We start from the raw sequence: 14,298 nt of genomic DNA on the forward strand, positions 1-14,298 counted from the left end.
ATTGGTGTAGTTGGTTTCCACTCTGTTCCGATGCCCCATATTTACTGCCCCGCGCCCAAGGCACCCTCTCCAGTATCGTGACCAAGTCAGTCTGTCTGTCTGTCTACTTATCTTAGTTGTTTCCCTAAGTAGATTAGGAAGCGGTCGTTTAGTTGCCATCTACGTTGGACTAAACTGTATACAATATTATTTTCTTTTCTTGGCCAATAGCTCTCTTCCTTCTCCGGTTTTTGTCTTTCAGAAGGAGGCATATAACATATGTAATAGACGAGAGCTTGGTCAGTCCGATCATCTGTTCTTGCTATATACGTACTAAACATTGCATCATTTATTTCAAGCTTGGCTCGGGATTACTCGTGTGTCTCTGACACAATAGCGTGACATGCATCTATTCACGGGAGAGAAAAATAAAGCATCCTGACCTCCACAACCACCAAACTCCATCCCTAACTCAACCAACCAAAGCAGACAATGTCCCGCAAAGGTGTCGGCCTCGCGGCCTTTGACCGCAGCCGGCTGACATCGGCTCAGTACGCCACCCACGGCTCGGCCCTCCGGACCTCCAACGCGCAGGCCCTGCAGACACAACTCGAGGTTTTCCGGTCCCTGCTGCAGCAGTTCGCCCAGACCCACGCCAAGGATATCCGGTCAGACCCGGCCTTCCGCGCCCAATTCGCCCGCATGTGCGCCGCCATCGGCATCGATCCGCTCGCCAGCTCCAGCTCCGGCAAGAGCGGAGGCGGGTCCGTCTGGGGCCAACTGTTGGGGAGGTCGGTGAACGACTTTTACTTTGGGCTCGCCGTGCGCGTGGTCGAGGTCTGTGGCCAGACGAGGGGGGAGAACGGCGGGCTGCTCGAGGTCAGGAAGGTCCGGGAGATGATTCAGCGTAGCAGGAGTGAGGGCTCTGCCGAGGTCACGGAGTAAGTTGCACCACTAACTTCGGCGCTTGTCTAGAGCACATACTCACAAACTTGTCAGGGACGATATATTTCGGGCCGTAGGGACACTAAAGCCCCTTGGGTCTGCATACTCCATCATCAAGGTCGGCAGCAAACCCTACATCCGCTCCATCCCCAAGGAGCTGAACACGGATCAGAGTGCCGTGCTTGAGGCGGTGCAAGTGCTCGGCTACGTGAGCATCTCCATGCTCATGGCGAACCTCCGCTGGACCCGACCGAGGTCGCAAACTGCCATCGAAGACCTCCTTAGCGAGGGTATGCTTTGGGTCGACAAGCAGAGTGAGGAATGGGAGTATTGGAGTCCTAGTTATATGCTTGGCCCACAGGCAGAGTCGAACGGAGAGTGAGTAATGGTGAACCAGGAATTAAGAATCCAGAAAGGGACGTCATTGAGGCCAGTCGTTCTCGTGGCTGGAAAGCCTTGGAAGTCTATTGGCTTGACGCAGGGGTCGCTCAAAGAGCCATTGAACCCGTCTGCCTGAGAAAGGGATGACCATCCCTGGACCTCCATGTATTCACGAGAGGTGAAGCAGAGACAATGGCACGTTGATAAGCCAAGCAAGTCGACAAATACGCAATTGTGGATAATGACTTTGCCCGGAAGCCATATTCAGCAAGTCGGGGAAGTCAACTGGAAAGGACAGCTGAATATCATCGCCTCATGGGCATCAAGATCGAGGTTGAAGATGAGCCTAGCACCTGATTGAGGCACATGCATCCGAAAGAAAAAGAAAGTCGGGACGGGGCAAGGGAGCAGAATAGAAGGCATCACCGAACACTCCGAGTGTCGTCTAAGTAATCCGAGGGTCTACCGCTTACGACCCGAAAAACCAATCTAAGGTAGCAATCACCCAAGCAGGCTTGCGTGGAAGTCACTTTCGACTAGCGGCCTCCCCTTGAATTACGGCACTTGACGAAACCTCAGGTATCGAACATCACTATTATTGGCGTATCTTCATCTACCGAAAAATCAAACATAGAAAGCTGGATGTGCCAAGAAAATACAATATGCCCAGGAGGCGATACATAAATATAGTTGTACCTTTGCGACCTATCTCGCCTCCGTTCCCAGGTCGTGGAGGCATCACGCCATTATCCAATCAGGCCCTGCTTCTTCTCAAAAGGCACCACCGCCAGTCCCCGCAACGCCATGGCAGCATCAAATATGCTGAACGCTAACCTAGCTCGTACGTCTTCTCGCCTAGTAAGGTGGGTTGGGACCCATAGGAGGGTAGTCCTCTGGCCGGCCGCCGAGAGAGCTGGGGCGACCGCCGGGGCCGCCATCACCAAAGTGCTTCTTGCGAAGAGCTGCGAGACGCTTCTTCTTGGTGATGGTATTGACGTAGGTACCAATGATAAAAGAGACGAGGTTGAAGAAGGGTACCCAGGTCTCTTCAGGGAGGAACTTTTGGGCAAAGGCGAGGCAGATGGGCGACGTAACCCAAGAAACCTTCATCACCCTCCAGAAGCCGACGCGGACGGTGGCACGAACCTGGTGGTACGTACGGGCGCCGGCGATGAGAGCCATGGCGGTCAGGTAGACTGAGTTCTGGATCGGGGCGATGATGAGGTTGCTGACGATAATCTGCATGATCTTTGCACGCAGACTGGTGCGGTTCTTGAAGGCCTTCTGCAGCAGCCAGATGAGAAAGTGACCCATTGGTGCTGAGACCAGGGCACCGTAGGCGGCCATCTTGGGGACGCGGCTGGTGAAGTAGTTGCCGTGCTTGTTCCTGTCCTTGGCGAGAAACGAGGCGATGAGCTCCTGGGCGCCCGACAGCGTTCCAGCCGTCAGCATCTTGGTACGCAGCGGGTTGTCCTCGAGCTGCTTGATGTAGGCGGCGAGGTAGCCCTTGGTGCCGGCCATTGCTTTACCACCCGTCAGGACGGTGCCGACGGCGGCCGAGACGGGGTGCTTCCCGCTGGTTCCGGGGAGGGGAGCATCACGGGCCTCGGAAAGTTTTGACGACACCTGCTCCGCGACCTTGGCGGCCGTGGAGGTGCCCGTTTCGAACGTGTCTCGCTCGATCTTGAGAGACATGGCGCCGACTTGTATTGATATGTAGAGGGGCAGTCGGGTCGCTCAGGCTGGCGCGTAAGGTGGTCGGGTCGGGTCGGTCGGTCGGGATCCGATTTTCTGTGTGTACAATGACAACACTAGGGAGACATTAAGAAAAAGTTGTAAGTATGGATTGCAAAAACAAAAAGTCTAAGCCCTATGCGATTGAAGCTAGTCGGATTGAGAGACGATGCGATGCAATTCGATGCGGTGTGTATAAGTGGAGAGATCGCACTGGCTGCGGTGGCTTCGCAAGGCGAGGCAAAGCTTTTGTTTACCGCCGCACCGCTTTTGTTGTTTTCGTCCCATCCTGACTTGTTGTTTGCCCCGACAACGCGTACCGCTGGGCACACTGTTGGGATTCAATTCGTCTTGACAAGCGCGCTCACCAATTGGCTACACGCAAAAGTATGCAATTGAAAACGCGATTACTTACAGTGCTATTTTGAAGTGATTGATTTCGCGATTGCACCCATTCGAGGCTCAGGTGCAGGTATTTTGGCGGTGTTTTGATTGCATCAAGTGGGATTTGTTAATTATTTTGCACTGCACGTACCGGGGGTTCTGGCTGGCCTTTTGGTTAAAAGAACGGCCAGCTCCCTCGTCAATCCAATGCGGAGGTAGCTTGGCAGGCGCGACCTGACCTGGCTGACAACCGCGGCTGCATTGACTTCCATCATTTTGGAGGTGGGGCTCGCTCGGCGGGAGACAGGGATTTGCTGGTTCAGCCCAAGTTCGGTCACAATGTCGGTGATTGGCTCAATTGCTTCAGAGTTTAATGACTAAACCAGCTGCCATGTACGACAACGGGATGGCGAGGAGAAAAACCTCCACTAATACCTTACCTATACATTGTCCATTGGCCTCTCACATGATTGATGTGGATGTCAAGCAAGTAGTTGGCGATGGAGAACAGAGATTTGAAGTTCCAACATGCATTCGTGCGCTAACGCATTGAATGTCCATCATGCATTGTGTGCAGTATGCGAAATAAACCCGCTCAGCTAGCTTCTCTCATCGTTGCATACCTCACTATCAACATATATTGGTATCTATTATTGACAATCGATTATGTTATAAGCCGGGTGGGCTCGCTCATCGTGTTGGAAATCCTTCCATCTTGTCCAAGCCGATTGTTGACATAGGTAAATGTGGCAACCCAACCTGGACCAACAAAAAATATATTTGTTTGCCGACGCGGGAATCGCACCGAGCAAACTGCAAACTTATTCCTATGAAATCGTCTGCCCGCCGTCAACTGGCACCAAAAAGCGAGAAGCTGTAGATTGAGAGCTGGACGGGCGGTCAGGATAGCCTATCAGATCGGGGTACATGGACGGCCAATACAGACAAAATTCGTCCTGACGGAGAAGTGAGCTCAACGTCAAACAGGAGGCAGGCCCAGGCAGACAGACTCCCAGTGGACCGTGAGTCCTCAGGAATTTGTATTCTAACGCTGGTCACTCCAAATACCACCACCGAAGCCTGACTACAAATGCTCTCAACGCACATAGACGCATGACATTACGAACTTTGAGTACAGTCAAGCTGTAGCCAGCTGTACGGATATTTATCAGGTCTTGACTTGCTGTATTATAGTATCCTCGATCACTTCGATGACCTTGGATCTGCAAGGGAATGGCATGTATATCAATCACATCTCATTCTGACATTCAGTTGACATCGAGATCAACTTCTCATTACTTTCCGATCGGGTATCGTTTTATAGAATCCCCAGAACTCAACTCAAAATGACATCGTATGACAGCATTCGCAACGATCGAGACTCTCAACTCGAACAACCAGAAGATGAATTGATCGCAAGCAGCAAAGGCAATCCTATCCTTGACCAAGATGGCACTGGTGCTCGCCCACTACCTACCATGAGGAGACTCCCATCGGCTACCAACCCTGACCCGCCAGTTGTTTGGCAACAAGGGTCCGGGCCCCGAGCGAGCTACCGACATAGACGACAAGCCCGCAGAGACTGTACACATTCAACTGTCGTACGCTTCCATGACGACAACTTTGTCTGCCCGAATTGCCTTTGTGAGCCCATCGAAGGCTATGTCTATCACTGTGTCGAGGATCTTGAGCTCAGGTTGAACAACGCCATTTTCGAGGACAACTTTGTCGCCTGGGATGAATTCGGAGAAGGACTCGCAAAGCTTGTCAAGCCGCCCGCGCGAGGCCCGGACCGAAGAACAACTGCAGACAGACAAACCATCCTCGCAGAGATGACGGCGGAGCAGAAGGCCAATTATACCGAGGAAGAAATCGAGAAGCTCGTTGCTCAACGCAAACACGCCCTTGTGGCAGCCAGAATTTCGGCAGCACAGGCTGGAAATACTTCAGATAAGCCTTGGGTATTGTCACCAAGGCAGGAGTGCGATATGGAGTTCTGCCACAGCTGTCGTCCCTGTTTTGCTGAAAGGAGCTACCTGAGCCTGAATGGTATTGTCAATGGAGACGTGCCGGCTACTGCAGCGCTGGGGTTTGGCTTTCATGCATACTCCTCTCGACCTCTGTATGACCCAAATGTCACTAGGAATCTTGGTCTTCGGCGCCCTCCTGAACCCTTTCCAGCCAGCCATACCCAGTTCAATCTCATGGACCTGATCGAGTCACATCTGAACCAGCTCAATACATACCCACCGCCTCAGCAGAACTTTGACTTTCAACACAGCCATGCGGTGGGATACCCTCTGGGTTCCATTATGAATGAAAGTCACGAGCCCAAGGCTGGTAGCGGTTTCTTTGGTTGCGAGGTAGTCAGGCCGCCTTGGACCCCTCCACCTACGCCGCCTTTAATCGAGTGCAACGACCAAGGTGAAGCTATTGGCGGCAGCACCGTCATTCCCCATGATGGCCGCAGGTAGGCCAGCCCCATCCACAGATATACCTGTCCATCCCGGGGACCCTCACAGTACTGCTCGGGCACTCTACTAATCGGCATCTCCTTCTTTTCATAGTCCTATTTCCATCAGGGGCAACTCATTTGTTCGACAGCAAGTCTTCCAGACCGTACCAGGTGGGATCGTCCACAGCTCCGCCGATGACCTGGGCGAAAAGATACCACGGAATTTGCCGGCTTGTATTTTCGAACAAGATCGGCTCAAGTACCTGACGGAGGAAGCCTGTGACGTAGGTCTCGGCCTGCCTTTCAGCCAAGAGGAATACAAATTTGCCTGCTCAACGATGCTACCCCCAGCGGATTTTGATGAGGTATTTGCACTTAACGACGGTGATACCAGGTCTGCCAGCACTTTGGTTGTGAAACATCTTGACCTTAGTCACGACCTGCGCCCAAAGACGAAGATGGAACGCATAGAGGAGGAAGAGGGTCACTTTGGCGAGAATCCTCTTCAAGTAGTGGATGGCATCGCACTCACGGAGGAGGCAGTACAGACTGGAACCCCGGACATTGTTATCTGACACAACTCCATCGAAGATCGTTCAAGTAACGTGTCGTTGTTGTTTGCTGATGAATTGTAACGCCTAATAAGTATACGAGAACGAGGACTGTATCGTTTTATTACTAGAGTTAGAGGGTGTATCCTCTTGATATCGGCATTTCCTGTGATTAGAGATAGTAAAAATATCCCAGAAGCCAGTGCTCATGACTTGATTGATAAAAACATGCAAGATGACGTAAATGAAGTTGCTGAAAAGTCAGTAGAAGCATCGAAATGTCGAGAATGAGCCTGTTCAAGAGTCATTGCGGGCCAGGGGCGCCGAGGACGACAAAAACAACAACGACAGAAACCAGCCGAGGTTCTCAGTCCAGGTCCATTTGAGCCCAGTTTGAATCGTCCTTTGGCCGCCACGGCTTGATTTGGAGAGGGTTCTTTTGTCTGCTTTGATATGCTCGTGATATGATCTTGTTGGTCTCCCTACTGGACATAGAGTCCTTGAAGTCTTTAACGTCCTTGACTCCGGATGCCATTGATTGCTGCAGGGCTGGAAAGAGCTCCGCAGCTGTGGAAACAAAATTTGGTCAGTATGGTCGACGACGGGCCGATAAAGATCACTTGAGACCCCCAAGACAGAACTCACGGTTTACAACATTTTCCGTGGCGGGGGCGATCATTCGAGGGATTGTGGCTCGAAGTCGACGTAGCTGATGACTCGGCTGGGTTAGACTTGAATTCATCTACTTTGTAAGATATAAATGGTGGGTGGATAAGAATCAAGATGCCGACGCATCGAGAGGAGCCTCGATGGAATGATGGGTCATGCCCGCATGGGGCATAGCAACTTGGGAGCCCTTTGTTTTCCACTTGCCTGAAGATGAAGCTCATGCAGGTGCTTGAGGCTCGCCTCATACTTGGCCTCGTCCCACGTGTCGTCGCCGGCGGGCACAGAAGCCGCGGTGGGGGCACCATTTAGCCTTGCAAATTGAGGGTTGGATGCCATCGCCTCTCTCCAAAGCCACAGAGCACACACACAGGCTTTGTGTGAATCAAACCAATAGGTACGTATATGAAAAGAATAAAAAAGATGGTGTGAAGAAGCCCCCTTGACTGATCCACAAAACCCCTGGTATTCGCAAAAAAGCAATTAAACCAGCAAACTTGCGCCAAAACTCGGTAGTGAAATTCCGACAAGTGTGTCAAGGTTGTAATTACAAAGTACAAACCAACAAAAAAAAAGACCACCAACAAATCAAACTGCTGCCTCGTGCTTGCTGTGGAGAGGCTTGAGCGCCGAATTTTGTAACTACCGGATGAAGGTAGGGGACCGAACCAGGACACGGGATTTTATTCTTTTGCTGGTTGTATTTACTTTTTATTCTGGTCGCGGCTTGCTCGCTGAGTCGATCAGGATTTGCCCAGTTTTAAGATGGTGTGCCACAAAGTACAAGTGCAAAGCAAATGGAAGCCAGGACCAAGTGCCTGCTGGCTGGTACTTAGTTTACCCGGGCAACTACAATCTGGCAGTTCGACCAGGTAGGTGACACTGACCAAGCAGGTAATTAGGCGGTACCTTACCTAGGTGTTGGTTGTTGGTTGGCAAATTCCCTGTCAGCTTTAGGGTGAAGAGAGAAAGTGAGAGAGAGGCTTGGCCGCAGCCGACAGAAACAAAGCAAAAAAAAAGTTTTAAAAAAAAAAGAAAAAAGAAAACAAGCGACACACGCTTTTCATTTGTGCATAGTAGTTGGCACTTGAACTGTACCTGAGACCGCAAATCCAGGCAGTGGAGGCAAGGCAAGCAGGCTTGGCTGGGATGTCACGCTAAACAATGGATCTGTGCTGTGATCCCTGTCCCAGGCCCGCGTCCACCATGCTCACCCAGAACAGAAGTTGGTCCCTGTCTACGCGCACCAAGCGTTGGCCCCGCTATAGTGAAAAGTCAACCAGTCAACCAATGAGTTGCATCCGACAACCTGCTGCCCGCCACGGTTCAAGGTGGGAAGATTGCAAGGCATGCAGCGTGCAGCAGGCAAGCAGCAAGCAGCCGCAGAAACAAAAACAGCCCGTAAAAATCAAATCTGGAGCTTTTCTGTTCTTACACCCTTCAAACCCGTTAAAACTCTTCCGTCGCCGATCCCGTATAATTCCCTTTCATCCACCGTGTTCCCGACCGAACTGATAAATCGGGTTCTTGGCTACTTGTTCTTGATCAATCCCATCGGCAAATTCTTGTTATCGCCCTGGACAAAGTCAAGCAACACGAGGCCAATCAGTTTGGCTGTTGTGGGCGACCAAAGAAAAAAAAATATCCACTGTCTTGCCAGTCCTGACAAGTCCCATACTCGATAACCTGCCCGGTTACTGAATCTAAAACCCGTCACTCTTTATACCACCCCATTCACCGAAACAAGGCAAACAGGAAGGCCATCAAAATCAATCACCCATTTTGGTGTGTTTGAAACCTCTTGAGTCGTAGCGCGTCGACCAACCGCGATTTGTTCTTGGGGTTTAGTCACTCTCTCCTGTACCTTACCCGATTTACCTGGTACCTGAGGTACCTTTTTTGGGGTCCAGCTTCGCCAGACCAAGTCTTGTCCGCACTGTCCGCTCGCGAGCTGCTTGGTCTATCAATTCACCACCATCAACCAACCCGCCCACCATTTTGGCCTGGTTGCCATTCACCCCTTCATCAACTACCCCCAAGTTTCCTCAGCAGCAGCAACTTCTTCGAGAAGTTGCTGTCGCTGTGGCCAACATCGCCACAACGGATCGAGTACTTTACTACCAGCAGGCGGCGCCTCCGTCACCAGCTCCATCGACCTCTGGTCATATCCCCGCCCAGCAACAGCTGGCACCCCAGGCCTCGATGAACGACCCAAACATGTCGGCCGTGCCTCCCCCAATGGTGGCCCCAATGGTCTCGAGCGCGGCTTCACAACAGCCCGTTTCGAGCTGGAGCACGCCAGCACAACCGACCCAGGCGCCCTCACAACAGGGTCCCCCTCAACACGCGGCACACAACCCGCCGCCTCCTCCACCGCCGGCAACCACTCCCGTCGCGAAGACGCGGGGCCCGAACGCGACTCCCTCCACTGCGAGATCTATTGCGCAGTCACCCGCTCCGACACTTCAGCCACCACCCGAGGGAATCTACAGGTCCTTCGAAGATCTGCTCTCAGCCGTCCAACAATTCTCCAAAGAGCAGGGCTACGGTGTAGTCAAGCTACGCGCCTCCAACTACCGTGATGGAAAGCCTACACGCTACGATCTAGTCTGCGATCGTGGTGGTGTCAAATACTCGAGCACCGCCAAGAAACGGAATCCCTCGACGCGTAAAGTTGATTGCCCGTGGCGTGCAAAGGCTGTGTGCGAAGTGCAATTGAGCAACCAGTGGCGGTTTGCTGTTCAGGAAGCCCGGCACAATCATGAACCTCGAATGCCCGCGGTGCTACCCGGGCAAGAGAACACTCCCATTGCGCAGACGCTGCGCACCTTGGCCAACAAGATTGATCGTCTCAGTCATGATGTCTCTCAGGGTTTTGGGAGCATCCAGTCCAGGATGGACAACCTCGAGAAACGTATGGAGAATCTCGAGCAAAACCAGGCCAACCGCAACATGATGAGCGCCATGGGTAACCCGCCTCTGGATAGTCGTCTTACCGGTATGGACACAAGCCGCATGAACAACATGGATGCCCGCGTGGGGGCTATGGAGAGAGCCAACATGATGGATCGTACAAATGGTATGGACCATATGGGTGGCATGGACGACGTTGAGGCTAGGCTCTTGTCAACCTCGGTCATGTAGGCAAAGAACCATGACGACGAGCCGTTCCGGTTGTCCAGCACGAGCCAGCGACGAAACGATGCGTCTTCAACGATTGCCGAAGTCATGGCCAGTTTCGTCGAATGGGATGAGCACACGGGCAACCATGATGTGTCTGTTTCACATCCATCATCCTCATCACATGAAGGAACAGCCCTGGGCGAGCTTCAAGAGTTTTCATCAGCCTTCTAAGCACGGGAAACATTTTCGCTCGCTCACAATTGCACTCCTTGGACAGAGAGAAGAAAGAAAAGGCCGCTTCTATTGGCCCACGACCAAAACACGAACACAAATGGACACGATGGTGGCATGAATAAAATATGTTTCAATGGGTAGTTTGTATTGGTACTTGGCAGTCAGCAGTGTGGACTGCTTCTGCCCCTGTTTTATGGGATCGGGTTACACTGACGGCGTTAATGGGTCGGATTTCTTTCCAACAAAACAAACAAGATCATCTTGTTCTTTGTGGCCCCATCGGTTTATGGGCATCGGTTTTTTTTTTCGTTCTCATTCTTCTCAAATTCTTTCCCGGCAAACAGTTACAGCCCGGACGGTATGACATATCTCATGTCATCTATAGCTCTTAAACTTATCAACACTTGGAATCCTTGGCGGTTGTGACGGAATTCTGGGGTATTACCTTTATGACCAGAAGGTTGGCTATGTAGAAAGCACTGTGTCAACTTGATATCGAAGCTTGGTGGAAGGTGGAGGAGGAAGGGATTTGACCAATTTTAGACTCGCATGCTTTTTGGACGCTTCTGCAATTGACAGACGCGTACAGACGCGTATTTTGCACCACCAGCCGCAACAGGTAGAATGTATATGATTATGGCTGCTTGCCAAAAATCTAAACAATGCCGGCAAAAATTTCTGCCGAGCCATAAGAACTTACATGTGCCTACATTATAGCATTCTCAGTGAATTAATTGATTTGTTCAAGCAAAGCAAAAAAAAAAAAAAAAAAAAAACAAGAAAAAGCACCTACAAGAGCCAACGTCTGACCAGTTCTATTCCAAATTGGTGTAATTGGGCAATCTATGCACTCGCACAACAAGTGCACCGACAACAGCAAACCCATACGCGTATAGAGCGCCTTCCATGTAATGTCAAATGTCACCTGACTAACGGGATTCCACCAGCCTCCAGCAGAATTGTGGCGGGGTACCTTAGGAGACCTTGTTCACTGCTTTCTATTGGTCCAAAGCTCATCAACTGGCTTAGGTAATTGCTCCAGAGCGTGTCGCCCCACAATTGGGCCCTACCAGCGCACACTTGCGAGAAAAGTTGCAGTTGTAACTCCAAATCATTCTCCAGCCAAAAAAAGTCGGTCGACAATTTAGAAACAACACCCGCCGTTGTGACGACAAACACCGCCAAAATGCCCAACAACCGCGTTACCTACCGCCGCCGCAACCCGTGAGTTTTTTCTATACCGAACCAGACGATCGAGCGAAATGTTGTATGGACTGCAAGGCGCCACGGCCCTATGGAGGCTCTCCTCGAAACAGAGCTCGAGTTGAGGATTGGGGAGCCTCCAGGAGGAAGTGGTGATCTTGGGGACGACCTAGCTCGCGGGGGGAAAAGGTCGTGTCTGGACAGAGCAAAGAGCAGGGTTGCTGACGGAGGAATCATCACTGCAGCTACAACACGTCGTCCAACCGGACACGTCTGATCAAGACCCCCGGCGGCGACCTCCGTATCCTTCACATCAAGAAGCGTGGCACTGCCCCCAAGTGCGGTGACTGTGGCATCAAGCTCCCGGGTGTAAGTACCATATGAAACACGGTCGATTCTCGGAAACGAACGCTTGGAGTGATTGTCGAGTAAGGAAGGGCTTCGGCAGGAGGGACTTGGAGTCTGGGCCATGGGAAGAGGAGGAGCTCTCAATAGCGAGATGTGGAAGGGCCTTCATTGAGATGGTCGCTCCCCTGTAGGGGCAGCTCCGCAAGGAATATTCCGAATGGGCAATGGCAAACAGGCATGGCAGCGGACAAGAACCTGGCAGACTCTAGCTCTATTGCCGACATCGCGAGAGGCGATTTGATATCGACTACAGGTTACTGACATTCGCTTTTTCCATTTATACAGGTCCCTGCTCTGAGGCCCCGCGAGTACGCTCAGATCTCCAAGCCCAAGAAGACTGTCCAGCGCGCGTACGGTGGCTCAAGATGTGGTAACTGCGTCCGCGACAGGGTTGTCCGTGCTTTCTTGATCGAGGAGCAGAAGATTGTCAAGAAGGTGCTCAAGGAGCAGACCCAGGGCGACAAGAAGAAATAGACGATTGCCATGTCCTGTGACGAACGACGACTTTTTTCTACGGCTCCGGGGTGGTTTGGTCTTTCGGCGTGCTTCCTCTTTTTTTATTTTTATTTTCTCTCACAGCAAAGAGAGTGAGGAAAACGGATGGGAACGGATCTCTTTATCGGAACTCGGCTACTGCAACATTGTTTTGGTGTTCACGTCTTTTTGGGGGAAATGCAAAACAAAAAAAGGCGTTCTTGTCTGCATGATAGAGAAGACCAAAATCATCACAGCCGTGCAACCCCTCATAAACAAGCCCCCAATATGCGGGCCGAATGTCCATACTGTCATTTCGACAGCCTCTGGCTTTTGAGAGAGCTGGAGACTAGTGAACAAATTGAGGGCTTGTCGACACATCGGTATCATACTGTTTCTACCTGGGAACACAATAGGAATGAAGATTGAAAATGATTGAACGATCGATGACGGCCAACATTATTGAAGCTCGGTGTAGAACGTATGATGGACTGCATCGTATGCATCAGTGTTGACTCCATTCAGGGGTCTACAATTCAAATTCAATTCACGTATGGAACTAAATAATCTGGATGGCGGTACTAAACTACCGAAAGTCCCACTGATGTGGGTCTTATCGATACGAGATTCTTTTCCGAATGCTAGGCAAGTAGGTATATTCCGTAGTAATTGTAGGTCATGTTCTGACGTGATAGACAATTGAACCACCCCAAACCTGGAGTAATTAGGTACCTACCTAGTTACCTACCTAGTTAGGTACCTCACCCAACTGCATTACCTTAGCTGTTAGATGGGTTCACAGCTTTCCCTTAACAAACAACGGTAAAGACGGCAGACCATAACTTGTCTTCTTTCATTGGAAACCCGACCCGATCCGTTTATGCCTACCTGCCTCCGCACATCAGCGAGGCATACCGACCACTACACAACACCGACCGCGCAAAGGGGATATAATTACATCGGGGCTATGTCCCAAACCTTCCGCAACATGGCCAGGCGCCTTGCGCCGCCTCGGTCATTACAAAACCTAAACCGCGCCTTGAGCACGTTCACACCACAAGCGTCGTTATCCACCAGCATTTGCCAAAGAACATTGCGGACAGCGACATGGACACAGGACCTGAGTAGATCCAACAGGATACCAATGGCACACCCCTCGGCAGGGCAAGCGTCGAGATTACTACACACCACGGCACCGAGACCCGCGCGCGTGCCGCAGCAGCAACAGCAGCAGGGAGGAGTTCCGGAAGAACGCCAGGGGGGCAGCCACGGCACCGACATCGGCAGCCTAGACGTGCTGGCCGACGCGCCGGAGCCTGAGTTCTCCGTCTCGGCGTGCCTGGCTGACGGCTTCCGGCTCGCCAACGGCACCACGGTGCGCGACTCGGGCCTGCTGCTGGTCGACGGCGAGGCCTTTTCCTGGCGACCGTGGGGCGACCAAGCGTCGCCGAGCCTGAAGCTTGTCAACGCCAAGGGTCAGTGGGAGCTGCCCAACCCCGAGGAGGCGCTGGCGCTGCTGGGTCTCGTGTGGCCCAGGCCAGACCTGCTGCTGCTGGGGCTGGGCGCCGAGATGCGGCCGCTCTGCCCCGCGACGAGGAAGTTCATCACCGGGCTGGGGATCAGGGTCGAGGTGCTGGACACGAGGAACGCCGCCGCGCAGTTCAACCTGCTGGCTACCGAGAGAGGCACGAGGGATGTTGCTGCCGCGCTCATCCCGGCTGGGTTTGGGCGTGGTGTCTGAATGTTACCAAACACAAGAGA

At 52.1% G+C, this 14,298-nt stretch overlaps 7 protein-coding genes across 7 annotated transcripts; 5 read left to right on the plus strand and 2 right to left on the minus strand.

Moving 5' to 3' along the window:
- The first annotated feature begins 128 nt into the window (after positions 1 to 128).
- On the plus strand, positions 129 to 2,513 carry MGG_05291 (ELL complex subunit Eap30). Its single transcript, XM_003712804.1, has 2 exons — positions 129 to 920; positions 979 to 2,513. Exons 1-2 carry the CDS (start codon positions 472 to 474, stop codon positions 1,304 to 1,306), a joined length of 777 nt encoding a protein of 258 aa, XP_003712852.1. The 5' UTR covers positions 129 to 471; the 3' UTR covers positions 1,307 to 2,513.
- Positions 1,880 to 3,627, minus strand: MGG_05292 (uncharacterized protein). Its single transcript, XM_003712805.1, has 2 exons — positions 3,455 to 3,627; positions 1,880 to 3,116 (listed from the first exon to the last, which is right to left on the minus strand). The coding sequence occupies exon 2, from the start codon at positions 2,998 to 3,000 to the stop codon at positions 2,161 to 2,163; it is 840 nt and encodes a 279-aa protein (XP_003712853.1). The 5' UTR covers positions 3,001 to 3,116; positions 3,455 to 3,627; the 3' UTR covers positions 1,880 to 2,160.
- A 705-nt stretch (positions 3,628 to 4,332) lies between these two features.
- Positions 4,333 to 6,459, plus strand: MGG_05293 (uncharacterized protein). The gene is made up of 2 exons (XM_003712806.1): positions 4,333 to 5,893; positions 5,991 to 6,459. Exons 1-2 carry the CDS (start codon positions 4,770 to 4,772, stop codon positions 6,451 to 6,453), a joined length of 1,587 nt encoding a protein of 528 aa, XP_003712854.1. The 5' UTR covers positions 4,333 to 4,769; the 3' UTR covers positions 6,454 to 6,459.
- Positions 6,460 to 6,471: 12 nt separating this feature from the next.
- On the minus strand, positions 6,472 to 8,182 carry MGG_05294 (uncharacterized protein). The gene is made up of 3 exons (XM_003712807.1): positions 7,303 to 8,182; positions 7,075 to 7,138; positions 6,472 to 6,996 (listed from the first exon to the last, which is right to left on the minus strand). The coding sequence occupies exons 1-3, from the start codon at positions 7,432 to 7,434 to the stop codon at positions 6,797 to 6,799; spliced, it is 396 nt and encodes a 131-aa protein (XP_003712855.1). The 5' UTR covers positions 7,435 to 8,182; the 3' UTR covers positions 6,472 to 6,796.
- A 309-nt stretch (positions 8,183 to 8,491) lies between these two features.
- MGG_05295 (uncharacterized protein) lies at positions 8,492 to 11,197 on the plus strand. Its single transcript, XM_003712808.1, has one exon. It carries the CDS (start codon positions 9,298 to 9,300, stop codon positions 10,237 to 10,239), a length of 942 nt encoding a protein of 313 aa, XP_003712856.1. The 5' UTR covers positions 8,492 to 9,297; the 3' UTR covers positions 10,240 to 11,197.
- Positions 11,198 to 11,638: 441 nt separating this feature from the next.
- On the plus strand, positions 11,639 to 12,537 carry MGG_05296 (60S ribosomal protein L34-B; the record flags this gene model as incomplete). The annotated part of the gene is made up of 3 exons (XM_003712809.1): positions 11,639 to 11,676; positions 11,901 to 12,024; positions 12,349 to 12,537. The coding sequence occupies 3 exons, from the start codon at positions 11,639 to 11,641 to the stop codon at positions 12,535 to 12,537; spliced, it is 351 nt and encodes a 116-aa protein (XP_003712857.1).
- Positions 12,538 to 13,525: 988 nt separating this feature from the next.
- MGG_05297 (uncharacterized protein) lies at positions 13,526 to 14,278 on the plus strand (the record flags this gene model as incomplete). The annotated part of the gene is made up of 1 exon (XM_003712810.1): positions 13,526 to 14,278. One exon carries the CDS (start codon positions 13,526 to 13,528, stop codon positions 14,276 to 14,278), a length of 753 nt encoding a protein of 250 aa, XP_003712858.1.
- Between the last annotated feature and the right edge of the window lie 20 nt (positions 14,279 to 14,298).

The sequence above is a fragment of the Pyricularia oryzae genome, chromosome 3 (genome assembly GCF_000002495.2).
Source record: "Pyricularia oryzae 70-15 chromosome 3, whole genome shotgun sequence".
NCBI lineage: Eukaryota > Fungi > Ascomycota > Sordariomycetes > Magnaporthales > Pyriculariaceae > Pyricularia > Pyricularia oryzae.

What these genes read in the sequence shown, in the direction of transcription:
- MGG_05292 (XM_003712805.1), bottom strand. Translation starts at nt 3,000, where the DNA reads ATGTCTCTCAAGATCGAGCGAGACACGTTCGAAACGGGCACCTCCACG.
- MGG_05291 (XM_003712804.1), top strand. Translation starts at nt 472, where the DNA reads ATGTCCCGCAAAGGTGTCGGCCTCGCGGCCTTTGACCGCAGCCGGCTG. An exon ending in GGCTCTGCCGAGGTCACGGA is followed by an intron (nt 921 to 978) that starts GTAAGTTGCACC and finishes CAAACTTGTCAG; the next exon opens with GGACGATATATTTCGGGCCG.
- MGG_05293 (XM_003712806.1), top strand. Translation starts at nt 4,770, where the DNA reads ATGACATCGTATGACAGCATTCGCAACGATCGAGACTCTCAACTCGAA. An exon ending in ATTCCCCATGATGGCCGCAG is followed by an intron (nt 5,894 to 5,990) that starts GTAGGCCAGCCC and finishes TTCTTTTCATAG; the next exon opens with TCCTATTTCCATCAGGGGCA.
- MGG_05294 (XM_003712807.1), bottom strand. Translation starts at nt 7,434, where the DNA reads ATGGCATCCAACCCTCAATTTGCAAGGCTAAATGGTGCCCCCACCGCG. An exon ending in TGCATGAGCTTCATCTTCAG is followed by an intron (nt 7,139 to 7,302) that starts GCAAGTGGAAAA and finishes CCGAGTCATCAG; the next exon opens with CTACGTCGACTTCGAGCCAC. An exon ending in CACGGAAAATGTTGTAAACC is followed by an intron (nt 6,997 to 7,074) that starts GTGAGTTCTGTC and finishes TTGTTTCCACAG; the next exon opens with CTGCGGAGCTCTTTCCAGCC.
- MGG_05295 (XM_003712808.1), top strand. Translation starts at nt 9,298, where the DNA reads ATGAACGACCCAAACATGTCGGCCGTGCCTCCCCCAATGGTGGCCCCA.